This window comes from Talpa occidentalis, unplaced genomic scaffold (assembly GCF_014898055.3).
Source record: "Talpa occidentalis isolate TD23 unplaced genomic scaffold, MPIMG_talOcc4v2.1 talOcc4.14, whole genome shotgun sequence".
In the NCBI taxonomy this organism is placed as follows: Eukaryota; Metazoa; Chordata; class Mammalia; order Eulipotyphla; family Talpidae; genus Talpa; species Talpa occidentalis.
Window position 1 is genome coordinate 6,327,078 of NW_023601433.1, and position 19,141 is coordinate 6,346,218.

Consider the following 19,141-nt stretch of genomic DNA (forward strand, 5'->3'; position numbering starts at 1 on the left):
TGAGCCTGCTTCCAACCTGGCTCCCTTAAGTTCTTTTGCCTTCACAATAGACCTGTGAGCAATCTCAGACTTTTGGAAAAGAAAAGCAGGATGTGACCTTGGCCCCCACCAGGGGCTTCAATGGAGCCTTTGCCTTGGTGGCAAGTGTCACCGTCATCAGCTAGAGCAGGAACCTGCTCCAGTAGGTGACGCACTGGAGACACCAGGTTGTGGAACTTTCTTAATGTGACCGTGGTCTGAACACCCGCCTTATCTTCAGGATCCAGGAGCAGCCAAGCAGTCTTTATATCAAAACAAGCCATGGATCCGCTGACTCTAGAGAAGCCCCACAACAACGAGAACAAGCCTACGAAGACTGCGGACAGGCGGATCCCTGTGTTTCCCTGTTGAGGGTCTGTTCTTGCGTTAGTGAGCGCTGAGCCCACCACTAAAACAGGCCACAGCTCCCGGGGAGTTAGCTCAGTCACCAAATAAGGGTGAGAAACTTGTCAATGGCTCAGAGGCCAAACAGCAGGCTGATTCCAGGAAAGCCACTATACAATCCTCCAGGCCCCAGGGCACTGGAAACTTTTTCTACTGTGACTAACGAGAGCAGAGTTTTCTTTCCCCGATGCTTTATCTCTCCGCACTGAACGTGGGGCAGCTAAAATGACGTGGCAATGAGATCAGGATCACCAGCGTTCTTACGTGTCCGTGATTTTGCAGTGTGGATCTCGAGTTCTTCCCCAAGGCTCTCTACCTAAAATGCAAATTATGGCTCACAGCATATCCCCTTACTCGGCTTCTCTGACCAGTCTGTGACTTCAAGCTTGGATGTTGATAAGATGCAGGTGTGAATCGTTAACAAGCTGCGTCCAAAGTCAGCGTGGGCAACCATGATGATGTGGCCATCTTCTTCAGGCATGAGTATACATAAAATTTTATTTTTTAATCAAAACTATATCTATGTATATAATATATATAGCTAATATAAATAGGTAAGCATAATAAATATAAATAGGTAAGAATAATAAATACCTACGGATACGTCTAACACATAATACATTGATGGAGACAATTTTGAAAGTACTAACTTTTTTTAAATACTGAAATAATTGGAAAGTGACTCCATGCTCACGGGCGGGGAGAGTCACAGAAAGGGGCTGATTCTCCCTAAACAGGCCAACTGTGTCAGTACGACTCGGATCAAAACCCCAAATGCTTTTTTTGTTGAATCTGAGGACAGATTTACACAGCAGGGCTGGGGCCAGGAGGGGCAAGCCAGGGAGGCTCGGCTCCCCAGGAAGCGGAGAAGCCGAGCAATGGTTAATCTTGGGAGTCAGCTCAGCTGGGTCACAGACACACGCCCCATATTATTCCGGGGGTGTCTCTGAGTGACGTTAACAATTACATCTGCAGGTTGAGTAAAACCGGTGAGCCTCGTCCATCGCTGGAGGCCCGAAGAGAACAGGTTGGGGTGGGAGAACTCGCGCGCTCTGCCTGGCGATTTGCACGGAGCGACATCGGTCTTCTCCAGTCCCGGGGCCGGCGCTCACACCATCGGCTCTCCTGGTTCTCAGGCCTTCAGACTTGGACCTTCAGAATAAATCTCTTTCTAAATACAGATGCATGTCCTGCTGGCTCTGTTTCTCTGGAGAACCCCTTGGGGTGAATCTTGGGATTGGGTCTGGCCGGGATGTGTGTCTCACCCTTGCAAGCTGCTCCCTCTCATCTCTAACCTGTGCTCCCCCCAGCTCACACGTCCAAAGTACATCCCAAGCAGACCCCGGAGCCCCCACACTACAAGCCCGAAGAGACAGTCCTCCTGAGTGCTCTGTGGCTACCTAAAGGAAGCACACCTGCCTTTGGAGCTTCCAGTAAACTCCATCAGGAAGGATCACTCCCCTGCTTCTCAGCTACCGCTTTGAGAGAGGCCAAAAGAGCAATTTCCCGTGGTGTGTGCGGCACGCGAGGCTGCTGGGCCTGAGGCCCCACCCCAGGGCCGCACCGGCTTGTGTCTGACTTCTCAGCTGGCGTTTGGCAGGAGCAGAAAATAAGTGTTTCCCTGTATCCTCTGCTGGTTCTCTGGGTGCTATGAAGGGACCAGAGCAGCCCCCCGGCAAGCAGAACACCCCAGGTCAAACACAACCAAAGAACCAGAACACACGCACAGCACACCTGCTGTTACCACAGCCGGACCCGACACCTCGACACCCCAGGCCCAGGCACCTGTACTTGATGTCAAACACCGTGGAGTCTTCCTCCTCGTCTTCCTCCTCATTCAGCGGGGCCATCTCCACGCGCTCGGCCGGGGTGGTGATGATGTCATACTTGCGGGTCTTCTTCAAACGCCGGCCCGACCTGCAAGAGGAGGAGCCGTGCTTGAGAAGCGAGTTCACCTCCCTCAGCCTCAGCCTCCTCAGAGATAAAGCAGGATAGGGGCCTCCCCGGTGGCGCAGCGGTTGAGCGCTGGGTTGCGAAGCTGCCCGCAGCCTCTGCAGCCGGTTCGATCCCCGGCTGCTCCCCGGCCACCGGAGGAGGGTCCCACATGGCGCGCAGACCTCTCCTGCCGCCCGCTGCTCCCCTCAGCAGTGTCCTTCGGTCCTTCTGCCTGCTCTGCTCCCCGCTCTGGCTCTGGTGAATTCTCTCACCCTCCCGCGCTTCTGACTGTACCCAGTGCATGTATAAACCAAACAAACAAACAAATAATAAATAAATAAATAAATAAGACATGCCTCTAGAAAAATTTAAAAAAAAAAAAAAAAAAAAGAAATAAAGCAGGATAGAAACACCACTTGCCCCTCTCAGGCAAGGGAGGAGTAAAGGCGACAAGGCCTTGAGCAAGCCCACACAAGGGAGGCCCTCAGCAAAAATTACTGTTGGCAAAACAAAAGTAAATAGACATTAAACAGGTATGGCCTCCCTCGCACCACCAGGCCTCATAAGACTCAGTCACTATCGGGGCCTCCCCGGTGGCGCAGCAGTTGAGCGCTGGGCTGCGAAGCTGCCCGCAGCCTCTGTAGCACCGGTTCGATCCCCGGCCGCCAGCGAGGGTCCCACATGGCACGACAGACCTCTCCTGCCGCCCGCTGCTTCCCTCAGCAGTGCACTTCGTCAGTCTGCCTGTTCTGTTCCCCACTCTGGCTCTGGTGAATTCTCTCACCCTCCCGCGCTTCTGACTGTACCCAGTGCTTGTATAAATAAATCTTTAAAAAAAAAGAAAAGAAAAGACAGAGCCACGATCATTCCATCCTGAGGACTTCGGAGGACTGTGAGTTAGAACTCCTGAGCTTTTGCTCTGCAGGCTGGAGGGAGGCTGGAGCCCAGATAAGCCCTGGGACAAGCCCTCCATCTCTGACATCACCCATCTCTGCAGGCATTTCTCAGGACGCGGCTGAAAAGTTTATGAAGCCACCAGAAATAACACCATTATTATTTCTGCAGTATCGTCAGCTTTTGCCCAAATACCTGGTATTCTCCAGTGTCCCTCTTCGTAAGTATATTTGATACTGTCGGTGAGAAACCAGCCAACCCCAAAATCTCACAGGTGCGGCAAGGAAGGATCATGTTCTCGAAACCCCCCTTGTGCAGACCGTAAGCCATTCCTGGGGGAGGGTGGGAAGCCCGTGTGAAAGGCCCCGGACGCTCCCCTTGCCCTCAGCACGCACAGACCCTTCTGTACGTAAGTTTGCAAAATGTTGTCGTCAGACGCTCACTTTCACTTTTCCTAACAATTTCTCACCAACACCAACTTGCTCTTGTCTTATTAGTTACCAAAAACATGATTCATGAAAGTCATTTACATAGAAAAATACATATTTATCTACACCTTTGGCATAGAGAGTTAGAAAAAATAGAATTATATTACCTGTCCTGTGGTTCTTTGGGTAGAGAGATTTGGGGGAGATATGGAGAAACCAGCTATAAAATCTGATGATCCCCAAGTATCCCTGCGTTCATCACAGGTACACACACTCTGCTTGGATCCCAAACACTGGATGAAAGAGGAGCACATGCCATACCCAGTGGCCAGGACAGGGTGTTCTGGAGGCAGGCTTGCCAAGAGTGACAACGCTGGCCTTGTCACACCACATTCTCACCATGCACAGATTCTTCCGTTCTCTCCACCTTGCCCCAAAGAAGTAAAATAAATCTTTGCTCACCACCCTAGACACATTACAACCCTGGCCAGTTCCACCTCAAATATGGGAGGGGGAAGAAGTGAGGCCAGAAATGGACTCCCCAGGCCACAAAAACCCAAGACAAAACCACAAGACAGGGCCTCCCTGGCGGCGCAAAGGGTTAAGCAGTGCACTATGAAGCAATTTGCAGCCTCTGCAGCACGAGTTCAATCCCCGGCTGGCCAGGAAGCAGCCCACATGGCTCAGCAGACCTCTCCTGACTTGCCTGCCTCTTCCCTCAGCAGTGTCTTTGGTCCATCTGCCTGTTCTGCTCCCCACTCTGTCTCTGGTGGATCCTGTCACCCCCGCATCTCTGGCCTGTACCCCAGGTCTTGTATGCATAAAGAAATAAAATCTTTAAAAAAACAAAAGACAAACTATCCTAAAAAAAAAAAAAAAAAAAAAAAAAAGACAAACCACCCAACCCCAACCCTCCAGACGAGGGTCAAAGTCCTGTATCTGTGAAGACCCACACACCACACCTTTCTCAGGAAAACAGCCCTGCTCTCCACCCAGGTGACTCATGGCTCTGCAAAGGGGCAGGTTTCTGTTGACCTTACCCGGTGCCTGGGACGCACACATCTGAACAAGCATCTGGAAGGTCAGAAAAGGAGACACCCTGAGCCTGAGGACCGGAGCACCTGCAGATGCTGGGAGGGCTACTGTCCAGATGGTGCAGGCGGGGGAGCGCCCTCCCATTGGTCACTCTGTCAGGTACCATGTGGCCTAGAAAAGGCAAACTAACTCGGAACTGACAGCCTTGTGGGAACTTAAGACCTTGTTAAGTCACTGGTCCGGAGACAGGACTGACTGCCAACCCTGGAAGAAGTCAGAGGCTCTGACTTCTGCCTTGCTTCTTGGGAGTGGATCTCGATCACCCTCCTGATTATTGACTGTTATAGAATCTTGTGATGTGAAAATTAGTCTATCAGGATTAAAATAAGAACCTCGAACTCATACCCCTGGGAGAAGCTGAGAACCAATCCCAGACTCTGGACCATCATGGCCTCCAGGCTTCAATAACAGCTTTCTGACCATGTGACCTCAGAAGATCATTGTAAACCCCTGAGATTATGTCAAAGGTGTGACAGCTAATTTTATGTGAATTTGACGGGGCCAGATACTGGGTCAAACATTTCTAGGCGTGTGTGTGAGATGAACATCTGAATTGGCAGCCTGAGCAAAGCAGACTGCCCTCCCATCATGGGTGGGCCTTGTCTCAGCAGTTGAAGGCCTGATGAGCACATAAAGCCTCACTCACCACCAGGAAAGGACAGCTCCTCCTGCCTGATTGCCTCCAGGCGGGATGTCAGTGTCTTTCCAGCCTTGGAATGTAAACTGAAGCATTAACTCTTCCAGGGTCTCAAATCTGCTGGCCTTGGGGTCAGAATGTTCACCATCAGCTCCGCAAGATCTGCAGCTTGCCCGCTCTCCCTGCAGGTCTTGGGACTCGTTAGCTTCTATAATCATCCGAACTAATGCCTTATTATAAATGTACGGATACGTTATACATATATACATATTTACACACATACACAACTTCTTGGTTCCATGTCTCCAGAGAAGCCTGACTAATCCAAAAGGCCATTAGCAACAGCTCTGTATGTGCTTCAAACACCAGTTTTGATATAATGAGCCGAAAAATTACATTTCAGACAATTGACAATCTGAGACACAACACCTTTATAAAAGAAGAACAATTTCTGCTGTTGGGTGTGTTAATGAGAGGAAATGGGCTGGTGAGGGATTGAAGGAGACTTAGACTCAGTGGGGGCAGCTGTTGGGTGGGCAGGCAGGTGGGGGCTGCAAACTCCAATCTGGAGGGCGGGGGCAGAGGATGGGACCCATCAGAGCCAACAGTCGGCTGGAAAGGCTGCACCAGGGGGAGCAAACACCTGGCCCACCAGCCTTGAGACCTCGCCGGAATGAGGCTCCTGGCCCCTTCTAGAAACGGAAAATAAAGCCAACACGGTAGAGGACAGACTGGAGAGAGGGACCAAGTCCCAAATGGACTAGGAGGCTACTCTCCTCACCAAAGCCACTCCAGGTGGACTCCTAATCCGACCTGCCACAGGGTCTCCAAAAGGGAAGAAGGAAGGTGGGCACAGGGTGAAGTAAAACTGCCAGGTGGTGACAGACACTGTCTGGGCACACATCCACATTTCCACAGCGAGACCTCCTGTGTGAGGACAGCAGCCCTGGTTTGCTTCATTGTGACACTGATGAGAAAGAAGCAAGGGTTCCGCTCCCCACCGCCTGTGGAGCTGGCACCGCTGGTTTACTCTGAGTACTCCGGCTGCCTGCACCCCCGGGGTGTGGCATGGTGCCCACCAGTGCGCCTCGGTGGTCCCATCACAGTGAGTGTGTGTGTGATGTGCCCTTGGGAGGAGGGGCCTCCCGTCAGGTGTGGCCTGCCTGGTGCCCTGAGCTGCCAGGACAGGCTCCGGCCACCGACCCTGGCCAGAACAAGCGGGTTGGAAATGGGGGACAGACCACATGCGTGACTGAACGGATGCAAATTGCTGATTCGCTCTACAAGTGCAGGTCTTTATTCAGAAGTTTGGTGATGCTTCTGTGAGTAGAGCTAAGCTGCAGGAACTTTGCCGTGTGCAGCAATAAGCCTGGGCCAGACTGGTTTCCGCCTGTGTCATTTCACCTCAAGTCATTTCTAACAACCTATGGGCGACCCCACAGGAGGACGGACGGTTCAATTCCCCATTTTGTCAAAGCCTTTAAAAGGCTAGGATGCCTCCTGCTCCCTGTGAACCACACACACATAAGGGGCCTCAGTGACAACAGAACGAACATTCTGGAAAGGATTTTCCAAGAGGACAAACCTCCGTGGGACCCTCCTCACTTGGCGTGAGGACAGGCAAGGGCCTCCAAGACTCTGAAGTCCCCCGAGCCTCTCTGCAGGGGACAGTGGGTTGGACAGTGGACGAAGCCCTCACTCCAGTCAGAGACCAGAATCAGAACCAGGAGCCATGTTGCCGGTTCTAGAAAGAGCTGCCCAGTTATGGTCCGACCTGGGTCCAGATCTCAGAACTTCCACATCCTTAGCCCGTGTCCTCCCCCGAGCACGGGGGTGGGCAGGGGCCGAGTGAGAAGCAGCTCTCGAGCACTGCCTGCTGCTGCAGGACGGGGCTCAGGGAGGATTTGGGAATGGGGGGAGGGAAGGGGGAGACACTGGCCGCCCTCGGCAGCACAGCCCCCCGCCACCATCTTCCTTTCGTGCACGGAGATCCCATTAAACCCGATGCCTCCATGAAGAGATGTTTTGAGGAAATGTCTGCCTTGTGTTTCACAGGAACAAGCAAGACCACTGAAGTTCTGGAAGAAACAAAAGATCCCTCCACTGCAGCCAAAACACACATTTCCAACAAGACGGAGGAGAAGTTCAACATTCTTTACTCTGAAATGTAATCCCCAAGCCAGAGGGCCTGTTTACTCAGAGCCCCTTTCAGCAGCTGGTCAGAAGTGGTTTCCCCAGAGCCCTGGCCTGCAGGTCACACAAACTAGGGAGGCGGGGGTGGGGGCCTGGGGTTGTTGGGACTCAGCAAACCAACTCAGGGAGAGGCCCCCTTTCATGCCCGCCCCACAAGAAAAACAAAACAGACCCTTAAGGGTTCACTTGTTATTAGAAGCTCAGGGTTGGGGTATGTCCAGAGATGGAGGCTTGGATCTGCGTTTCTCTCTGTGTGCCTCCGGGGAAGTCACTCACCCTGAGCCTTATTTTCACATCCATTTCTGCTGCCTGCCTGGTGCTGTTGGGGTTCTGATCATAGGTCCCGGGGTGCATCCTGGCCCTGCCCGATCCAGGGGCCACGACCTCTGAGCGTGCCAGGCAGGCAGGGTGGCCCCTGCTTCACCTCCTGTGGCCTGCGCTCGGGACACCAACCTGCAGTGGTGCTGGGGTGTGGGCCGTGGAACAGCGTGGCCTGCGTCATCCCTCGCTGGGGGACAGGAAGGCGTGAGGAAAGGCAAAGGCTACGAAGCCACGAAGAACTGGTCCCCTGAGCTACGGTGCAGGGGGCAGAGCCCTCACTCAGACGGAGACGCCGGCAGCCACTGTGACGACCCCCTCACATCAGGGCTTGCAGCTGGGCGTGAGTGGGAAGGAGCCAGGGGGCAGGGCGAGACTCCTGGTTCAAGATCACCCCCGGGGAGGCTGCGCTGGGGGCCTGGGTCCTCTTCAGAGCAAATCATGCCAGACGTCCTCCAGTTTTTCTGACCAGACGCCACCACTGAGTTCTCCTCTCTCTCCCTGCTGCCCCTTCTCGTCTCTGTTTTTGCTGGGCCATCTCCACCACTATAGCTCTTCCCGCTTTGGGCGCACCTGTACCCACCTAGGTACGGTACGCCTGGGAGTGGGAAGGGTTGTCAGGGCAAAACTTGACTTGAGGCCTGGCCTGCCACCCACACACGGCAATCTTGGTGGCACGTGGCACGGTCTGACGCCCGAGAGGTGGAATGACACGCACGGCCACCTGAGGGCTTCCCGCTCCCTGTTCACAGCAGTTCAGTCTCCAGGGAGGAAGGAGCACCAGGGCTACTTCTATAACCTCGCTGCTTCCGTCCTCTTGGGAGCACCATCCACTCGGGGTTAACAAAGAGGCGCCAGGGCCGATGAACCCCCACACGACGCAGCACACAACGCAGAGTGTCCCGGGGTTACGAGTCACGTAAGATCGATTACAGGCCTGACAACACCACAGCATCCGAGTCCCTCTGCTCCCCACCCTCATTTTGCTTTCCATGTCAGTCCCCACGGGGTAGATCCAACCCTCCTTCTGTTACGGCAATTGCCCAGAGAAAGCAGAGGGCACGCAGAGAGGTGGGGAGATTTGCCCGTCACACCGGCGGACCCAGTGGGATCGCTCCCAGAAGGCTGAGCGCCCAAGAGTAAAAATGGCAGGGTTTATAGTTTGTAGGAGGAAACTTGCTATCCCAGCCGTCATAGCATAAGCATTCTTTCTTGTTCGGGCAGGGGGTCAAGCAGTGCAGGACACCCAGCAACTTCTCTGCTCCAGCGAGCAGCAGAGTCGAAGGAGCAGACTCCCCCGAGCAGCAGGCTTGGGAAACTTCCTGCTTCATTTCTTTTTTTTTATTTTATTTTATATATTTTTTACATCATTTTCCATTTTTGTACAATGTATGCATTTTCATCTTGGTTATCGTCCCCGTAAAATTCCCACCCCCTTTGTTTTGGTCCTACTCCCTTCTCTCCCTCACCCCCCCCCGCCCCCCAGTGTGTCTCTGGTTTACAGTTGCTTGTTGATTTTGATTTTTACTTTATTATAAAATTAGTCTTTTTCCTGATCCCTTATTTGGGTTTTCTAAATTCCTGCTATGAGTGAGACCATCTGGTATTTTTCTTTTTCTTTCTGGCTTATTTCGCTGAGCATGATCCCTTCTGGCTCCATCCATGTTGCTGCAAATTGCATGTGTTTATCTTTTTTGAATGCTGAGTAATATTCCATGGTGTATATGGACCACATCTTCTTTTTTTAAAAGATTTATTGATTGATTGATTGATACAAGCACTGGGTATAATCAGAAGCACGGGAGGGCGAGAGAATTCACCAGAGCCAGAGCAGAGAACAGAACAGGCAGACTGACGAAATACACTGCTGAGGGGAGCAGTGGGCACGGCAGGAGAGGTCTGCACACCATGTGGGCCCCCCGCCCGGTGCCCGGGGATCGAACCGGCCCTGCGGAGGCTGCGGGCAGCTTCACAACCCAGCGCTCGACCGCTGCACCACCAGGGAGGCCCACATCTTCTTGATCCAGTCATCTATTTTTGGGCATTTGGGTTGTTTCCATAGCTTAGCTATTGTGAGTAGTGCTGCAATAAACATAAGGGTGCAGGTGTCCTTTTGAATTAATGTGTTTGTGTCCTTTGGATAGATCCCTAGGAGTGGAATCGCTGGACCACATGGAAGCTCCATTTTTTTCCTGCTTCATTTCTACGGAAACACCCTGGTTTGATTGTTAGAAGCCAAATGAAACGTGGCAATGAGTGCCCCAGACCTGTCCCTCCAGCTTCCAGCTGCCTGCAGAGGGCGGGGTTCACTTTGTTGCTCTGTGAGCCCAGGGAAGACAGCCTCTGGGGCAGCTCCACTGGCTCAAAGGGCAGGAGCAAGATGACCCAAAGGGACCCTGGCAGACCGGAAGGCCCCATCCCCAGCCTGAGCTCTGGGGTCACTGTGCCCCCAGACCACCACAGGGACCCTCTCCGTGCCCGCAGTGCCCACTTGGAAAGGGAGGTCTTGGAAAATCATCCTGGTCACTGGCAGCCCGCTGCAGGGGTGCTCGCTGGGCAGAAGCTCCACCCTGCTCCCCCTCGAGCCCTGCAGCAGGTGTTCCGCGAGCCTGTTCCACCCAGAGGCCCTTTCTCTCCAAGGCTTCTCCCATGCCCAACCAACCACCCTTCCACCAAGACCCCCTTCCCTAGGCCTTTTGGGTCACCCTGACACCCTCCTCTTTCTCCTCCTCTTCATCCACCCATTGCCCCAGTCCTCCCGAATGCTCCTTCCAGCATCTTCCACAGAATCTTTGCAGCTGTCCTGCACCCCCACTGGAGCCAAGTCACCACTCACCCAGCCAGGCGGCAGGTGGTAGTGAGCAGCCAATGCAAGTCAGCATCGCTACAGCTGCCCTTCGGCTCTGTCACTCTTACACCCAAGCCCTCCACTTGCCCCTCTGGCTCACGACAAATCCCCAAATCCTCTGCCTGGATCCGGCCTCCCCAGTCTTCAGCGGCCGGGGAAGGAGCTCTGGATCTGAAGTCAGACTCCTGCCTGGCGTGGCCTTGGCCAGACACTTCCTCACTCTGCACCTTGACTTACTGGCCTGTAAAGCGGGGCCTCTGACAGCGCACCCGTCATGGGAACGAGGGGGCATCACTTCTTAGCACGCCGTCTGGCGCGCCACGAGGGCTTCACCAGTGCTGCTGTTACCGCTGTCCTCATCATGAGTCTCAAGTGAATCAGCTCTTCAAATCCAACCCACCGCTTTGCCCTCTGGTCCTGGAAGAACCTCTTTCTCCTCCTCTATCAAGTCTTGATCCTCCTCTCTACGCTGACCTTCCAGATCATTCTGTCCCTGACCAAAGCCTCTGCGATGTCCTTCCGTGATTCATCTAGTGTCACTTTTGATATAGCACTTCCCACTGCACTGAATTGCTTCTGCCCTGCCAAGGGAACTCAGCAAGGGTATTATTCCACCTCTTACAGGAACTGGAAGCCCCTTAGCCACCGACGGGCTCTCACAGCACCTCGAGTAGGTCTTCTTAAAACACCAGGAAGGAGGCTGGGTCCATTCAGCCACTCTTTCCCCTGGGACTGTGGCCAGTCCCTCCTCCACGCCTGCCGGTGAGAGAGGGTTTCCTCTTCTCTGTACCTCCAGAAAAATAAATATCAAGTCTGGTTTCCTGGCAGATGGGCCTGAGATTAAGTACAGATTTTTTACAGCGAAACCACAATAACATGATTCTCAATTTGTGGTCCCAGAAATGCTCTTTGCAAATAGTTAGAACCAAAAACATCAGTCATAAAACTAAAATATCAGACATGGCCCACGATGCCTTCTCTGCTTCAATCCAGGAGGCTTCTCTCCTACAACACACTCCCCCCAGGTGCTATGTAGACCCTAACCCTGGAGCCCCCCACTCTCCCCAATGTACCTCATGTTGCAAAAAGGACCTGCATCTTCAAAGCCCCCCAAACATAAAAGGTACAAACACAAAGCCACCCAAACATAAAGCTATATAAATCAGAGGGTTCAATTAAAGAGGAGCCCCCCCTTCCCAGTTTGATAGAAGGAATCGGTGCTGGGGTCTAGTCCTCACAAGTCACCAATTTCATTTGCAAGAGGCTCAGAAGCAGATGCACCTGCCTGATTATTTTGACCATATGGCTGTGCCCTCATGTATGGGCAGAAGCAAACCAAAAGGCTGTGTGTAAATTACATCTATTTTGAGAATGACACTTAAATACAACAGGACACTTGGCAGCTCCAAGGGGAGCCAGGGACCTGGTAGACTCCATCTCATTCTAAACACCCCAGCAGCACCGGCTTCTCTAATTAGTGCTGGCAGTAGGGAGGCGGGGGAGGGTCAGGGAATGGTGGTATCAGATGGTATTAACCTCCCCTTCTTCCCTCTCCCCCCCCCACCCCGTGGGGGTGCTATTGACAGTTAGGGGTGGGGGTGTGATTCTCAGAGCAGGGGCTGTCCTGCACATACTAGAACGTTTAGGAGCACCCTCCCCTCCCCAAGCCTAGACAACCGAGCCTCTGCACATAGGGAAGGGTGCAACTGTGCCCCCCAAAATATAGCATTATGTAAACAACCCACAAATTAACAAAAAATTAAATTTAAAAAATAAAATTAAATGGCTCCAGACACTGACAAATGACCCCCAAGGGGGCAAAGTCCTCCACAGGTGAGAATCACCTGGGACCCTTACTCTTCCCTGTGGCAAGTTTAGTTTGTTTTTTTTTTAAGTTGTTGGGAAAAGGAATCAGGTTCACAATCTTCTTTTTAAAAATCTGGATTTCTGGGCCTTCCTGGTGGCACAAGGGTTAAAACGCAACCTGTGAAGCTGTCCGTGGCCGCTGCAGCACGTGTTCAATTTCTGGCCAACCAGGGAACAACCCACATGGCGCAGCAGACCTCTCCTGACTCGCCCGCTGCTCCCCTCAGTAGTATATTTTGGTCAGTCTGCCTGTTCTGTTCCCCGCTCTGTGTCTAGTGAATCCTCTCACCCTCCTGCGCCTCTGGTCTGTACCCCGGCTCTTGTATGCATAAATAAATAAATTGTTTTTTAAAAAATCTGAATTTCTGCTGTGTGGGGTTTACACTCTTTCTTCATGGAGGGCTAGAATAAGGGGGGGGGGTCCACAGATAAGACAAATTAGTCCTGGACATAAAGGATATCAGGGTGATTACAGCCGCCTGTGCGGCCAGAAAGGACAGCCGTGTCGCCAAGAGCAGATCCCAAAAGTTCTCATCACAGGAGAAAGATTTTTTTTTTTTTGCTTTTCCTTTTTTGTATGCATATGAGCTGGGGAATGTTGGCAATACTGTGTTCTCCATCTCACTGTACTTGCAAGCCAAGTCACTGCTCGAACTTAAACAGTATTGTGTGTCAATTATATCTCAGTAAGACTGAAACAGAAGAAAACCCACAACAATAAATTTGTATCTAAACTAAGACAAGTGTTTTACCACTCTAGCTGCTCCCCCCAGTTCAAAATGTTGGTCAATTCATCAAAAATACCTCCTGACATTAACTACACAAGCCCCCAATCCCTCAAGTCATAAAAAGGGGATGCACTTTCTAACCACGGCTCTGCCCAGAGGTCAAATCTCTTAAAATAATAGCAAAACACTAATGAGTAAAAAACTAAACACCTTTCAGAGTAGTGACAAATCCTAAGTATATTAAATTTCTGCATCTCTCTTAAATAACTCTTATCCCTATTACAAATGTAAATAGAGATGATGGGAAATTTGGGGGACCCAGAATAAGCAGGAACACCTTAGTTCCTTTTCAAAGGCCTGGCTTAGTAAACTCCCCGCGGCCAAGACAGGCAGGAGCACTGTGCCCTGATGCCAGGCGCAGCTGGACCATGCCAGACACCTGCAACTCACCTTCCTCCCCCACGGCCGGGAGCACCAGAACAACCCCCCTTTCAGATAAGAGGACTTTACAGCTTTAAAAATAAGAGGCTGGGCAGGCAGCCAGCAGGGATGTGGGCCTGGCAGTGGAGCGGGGAGACTGGCTGGACAAGGAAAGGACAAGGAAAGGCTCCCCAAGAGGAAAGGAAAGCCTGGTCTCAGGTGGTACTTTCACAGACTCATCACCACTCTGGCTGTAAGACTCCTAGAGTAAACCTGGCGTCCCCCCAGATCTCAAGGGGTAAAGGCAGGCTTCAGAAATCACGTGGCACAGAAGACCCTGGGAGCAGCGGCCGGTGGCCTCTACTTACTATTTCCAAACCCAGACACTCCACCACATCCTTCCCAGCTCCAAAAATCTGGAGGGGTCCGTGGTTTTCTGCTTCCCTGAACCTCTCTGATACCCTTCAGCTCTCACAAAGACAGAAAGATGCTTAGTAACAGACCTGGGGAAAAGAGGCCCAGGCCAGGTGGCCCCAGTGGGAGCCAGGCGCATGCCCATGTGCCCATGTGCATGTGTGTGCGCTAGCATGCGCTCGCACACACGCGCACACGCACACACACACACACACACACGTGGTCTTACCAGAGGACACTCGGCCTCCAAATTTCCTCCCCTTCCAATTTTGGCTAGACACAGTTTTCCTTAATGATTAAAATGCATGAAAAAGGTGTAAATGAGGGCCTCCCCGGTGGCGCAGTGGTTGAGCGCTGGGTTGCGAAGCTGCCCGCAGCCTCTGCAGCACCGGTTCGATCCCCGGCCACTGGGTGAGGGTCCCACATGGCGCGCAGACCTCTCCTGCTGCCCGCTGCTCCCCTCAGCAGTGTACTTCGGTCCTTCTGCCTGCTCTGCTCCCCGCTCTGGCTCTGGTGAATTCTCTCACCCTCCCGCGCTTCTGACTGTACCCCGTGCTTGTATAAATAAATAAATAAATCTTTAAAAAAAAAAAAAAAGGTGTAAATGATTCTGCAGATGGCAAGATCGGCTTGCTTAACAAGGGTGGGAAGAGACAGAGACAGCTGCCCCATCTCGGAAGCTAATGGAGAAATGCAGAACAAGGCCACGAGATACCCAAGAATACCCAGCTGACAGGAAAACAGAGAGTTGGGTAACACTAAGTGTGGGCTATGCTGGAAGGATGAGAACCCACATCCTGAGATAAGTGGGAAGCTGAGGGAAATCAAGCCTGACTACCCCTGGAACCCAGACACCCCACTTCCAGGTATAACTCCAGCTGCTCCTGTATAGAAGCTCTGGAAGACATAGCCAAGGAAGCAGCAAAGAGCTGATTCAGGGAGAAAAAATAATGACTATCTGTCTATTGTTCACATGCGCAAACACACATCTAGATCGCTCTGCACGTCCACATACACAACATCTATGAAAACGAGCTCATGCCACACGTGCTGTTCTGGAGCCAGCTGCACAGCTGGGATAACCGGATTCCTTGAGCCAATGCCCAACTGCAGGACTCAAGTTATTTAAACCTTTCACCTGCCAAAGACCCTGCTATGGCCCTTGCTGCTGTGCATCTTTGCTGCCTCTAATTAATGAAATCAGAAGCAAAGAACGGGTGTCACAGTAAAAAAAAAGGTTTAGCATGGGGCCAGAACTCCTCAGTTAAAGGCACATAGTATCTATTTCATTATGACACACATTGTCCCTTTCTGATATTAAGTTTCCCTGGACCCACTTTTCTGCTGCCTGACAAATGGGCTGCGTCTGCCATTTCACCAGCAACTACAGCCACTACATTCCTCACCATCCACATGGTTCAGAAAATGCAAGGTGCTGAGGCAAATCCCTACCTTACAGAGTCAGACATCGGCCCAGTGTCTAGTCCCAGAGCACACTTAGATAGAGAAGCACCAGCAATGTAGAATGCCTAGAAGTTCAGCACACGTTTGCAATATATAGGTTTATTGGGTGCCTGCGTGTGCTTGGAGCCACAGAAGGTGTAGGAGAGACACTGAAGATCTTGTAAGGCCCAGCGCCCACCCGGAGAGGCGAAAGGACACGTGCAGAGACACACTCTCTATGGAGAGCATTTAAAACTCAAATGGGAGCGCAGGCTGGGGCGGCTTCTCGGAGGAGGTGACACAGCTCAGCCAACAGCTATGGGCTTGTGGCAAGTGGACTCCGAACAGAGGGCCAGACTGGGGCAAGCCTGGGCCTCACAAGGAGGGAGGCCGGCCCCTGCCCATGAAGAGCCAGGCTGGCCTACACGCTAAGCGTGGGGGCAAAGGAAGGATGAGCCCAGAAGAGGGAGGGGCGGATGGCAGCAGGGACAAGTTTCAGCAGGAAACCACACAAAAGGACACAGGCAGGATGAGTCTAGGTAAGGCGGCCTGCCCGGCAGAGGCACTGGCGAATGGGGAGCGGGATACGGGAGCGGGGGAGATGGCCTCCAGAAGACATGTGCCGGGCAGCGGGCTGCGGGCATGCTGAGGAGGAAGTGGCAGGGAGGGGAAGCAGGTGAGGATGGCCAGCCAACGCAGCAGGCATCTGGAAGCCGGATGAGCCAAGCCTGCAGGGGCCATGGAAAGGTGGAGAGGTCAGAATGCAGAGCACTGAGCAGGGGAACGGGGTTGGTGTTGTCCCGGCCCCGGGCCACAGCCTTCTAGATGATTCACTCCACTCCCTGGGATCAGCTTTCCCCTTTACAAAGGGGCACCAGGGGACTGAACCATCAAGGTGCTTCCCAGCTGTACAACGTAAATGCTGTCAATGCCTGTCGACATAAGGTGGGGCTGCAGACGTTCACCCCGAAACTCAGCCCCAGAGAATACCTTACCAGAAAGCAGAGGCAGACCATGCTGGTGGTACCCCACTTCCTCTATGAAGTCGGTGGAATCCTCTTCCAAGCTGACAAGGACCCAGCCCCGTCAGGCTCCCCATCAAACACCAGCTCACATCTGGCCGCATGCTGCTTGATTCCCTCCCTCCCTCCTGGGTAATAAGGAGCAGACTGGCAGAATAGTTCAAATACCTTCTTAAAAAGTACACTGCCTTGTGGGCTGGGCGGCCTATTTTGAGCTCCAAGTTTCAAACCTCCAAGTTCAGAACTGCTCTCGGTGTTCACATCCACTCTACCCAACCAATGAGGAGTCTGTAAATGAGTACGGAGTACCTGCTAAAGGCCAGGCCCCTGCTGGGCACAGGGACACCGGGATGGACTGGACAGCCCACCCTACAGGGCTCTGCTGAATGAGGGAGCTGGACGCCAGAATAGGGCACGGTAGGCTGTATGGAGCGAGCAGAAGGCTAGGGCAGGGGTCGCAGAAGAGAGATGGATTGCCTCACTCAATCCAGGAAGACTACACGGAGGAAGAGGCATGGCGTTGGCCCTGAATGGCTGCATGCAGTCCCGGAAGGTGGAGAGCAGAAACCGGCCCAGGGGTCATAAAGCACAAGCCGGCATTACGGAACAAAGGACAGAGAAGATGCTGGGAATGGCTGGCGGTGGTTGCAAGCTGCGCTGGGACCCGAGGCCACACCCAGGCAGCGGCCTCATGAAGCTTATAAGCAGAGGAGCGAAGGCAATTGGAAGGATGGACTGAAGAGACAGGTAACCCAAAGCCTGCAGAACCAAGGGGACCGGCACAGAAAGGAACAGCATGGCCTGGGATAGAGCAGGGGCTCCCCTGTCTCTGGTTTCTGGGGACCCCTGGCATTTAATCCAATAGACCCGCAAGGAAACTCCTGGACTCGGAGTCACACACAACCACAGCAAAGCTCGTGACACAACTCCCAGCTTTCCAGGTCTGGATCCCGAGACCCAGGGCCTGGCCCCAAACCTGCAACAGCTGAGCAAACACTGCAGCATGTTGTGTACATTCGTTAGGGGAGGGAGCAAGCAGAGGGCGAGAGACACGCACACCCACATTTCCCGGCAGCCTGTCAGGGTAGCAGGACACACTTGATTCATTTCCTGCAAAAACAGGATTCCCCAGGCTTTGGGGGGGAAATGTCCTCTGCACTCCTGTAGCCTCCTCACCTCGCTTCTCCAGGGCCCTGGGAAAACTTCCTCCCTTCCCAGAGCAATCTACAAAGCTTCCCCAAGGCTTCTCAGCCCTGATAAGCCTCACTGGGGCAGCCCAAGGAGCCAGAAGGTGGGAGACCCGCTTTGACCCCACTTAGAAGTCGCCGGGGCCCTGCAGCCCAGCTCCAGCTCTGCAAAGCCGGCCTCTCACAGGCTTGGGGGCAGCCCCCGCCTGCGAACCACGCTTCTCTGGGTAGCAGGACTGAGCGAAGGGAGAGGGAAGGGGGCATGGAGACGCCCCAGCCTGGAGGGAGGGGCCGCCCGGTGGGTTCCTGTCAGCCAACCTGGGTTCACATTCTCCCTCCACCAGTGAGTTTCCTTGGAGGAGACACGCTGCCTCTCTGGGGGTGCAGGGGGAGCCTCATCTGTGAAATGGGTATAGAAGTGAATCCCGGGTAAGGCTCAGAATTCGGCGTCCTACTGTGGGTTAAGCAATCGCGAGGGTTCCAGGACAGCCCATGTGAGGGAGACACCTCGCTCAGGGGGGCGGGAATTCCCGCCACGCGCGCCAGGGGGCCGAGCGCACCCCGGCGGGGCCAGGCCTCGGGGCGCACCGGGCGCCCGGCCCCGAGCAGGAGGCGCTCCGGGAGCACCGCGCGCGCCCGGCGGCGGCGGGGAGTGGGCGCGCGGGCGAGGCCGGGCGGCCGGACCCACCTGAGGACGCGCAGCAGCAGGCAGGCGACGAGCAGCGCGGCGAGGGCGCACGCCACGACCACGGCCGCCTTCAGCGTGGGCAGGGCGCGGAGCAGGCCGGAGAGGCGGGTCACCAGCGCGTCGCCGCTGCTGTTGGAGGGGCCGCCGGCGCCCGGCGCCGTCCGGGTGGCGTTCCCGGGGCCCGGGCCGGGCGGCGGGCGCTCGGGTGGGGGCTGCGGCGCGCGGCCCGCCTGGGCTCTGCCGGCGCGCGCGGCGGGCGCGGCCAGGAGCGCGGCCGGGAGCAGCAGCAGCAGCAGCAGCAGCGGCGGGGGCGCAGCGCGCATGGTGCGGGCCGAGGCGCAGGGCCCGAGGGGCGCACGGCTGAGCCCGGCTCCCGGCCCGCGCCCGGTGTGCCCGGCTCCTGCCCGGCTCCCGCCCGGCCTGCAGGTCCCGCCCGGCTCCCGCGCGGAGGCGGCTGCGCGGCGCGGGGCAGGAAGCGGCGCCGGAAGAGCCCGCGCGGCCGCCGCAGCCAACACGTCGCGCGGGCCCATTCGACGGCCGCGGCCCCACGTGGGCGGGGCAGCCCAGCCGGGCCCGCCGCGCTCCTGGCCGGCCCCGCTCCC

The 19,141-nt window shown here is 54.3% G+C and overlaps 1 protein-coding gene across 1 annotated transcript in view; it reads right to left on the reverse strand.

Moving 5' to 3' along the window:
- The window catches only part of FAM174B (family with sequence similarity 174 member B), a 23,273-nt gene extending 4,411 nt beyond the window's left edge, over nucleotides 1-18,862 (reverse strand). The window contains exons 1-2 of the mRNA XM_037510037.2: nucleotides 18,540-18,862; nucleotides 2,209-2,340 (exon numbers count right to left, since the gene is read on the reverse strand). Coding sequence (XP_037365934.1) covers nucleotides 2,209-2,340; nucleotides 18,540-18,862 — 455 coding nt within the window. The remainder of the gene's footprint in view (nucleotides 1-2,208; nucleotides 2,341-18,539) is intronic.
- Nucleotides 18,863-19,141: the final 279 nt, after the last annotated feature.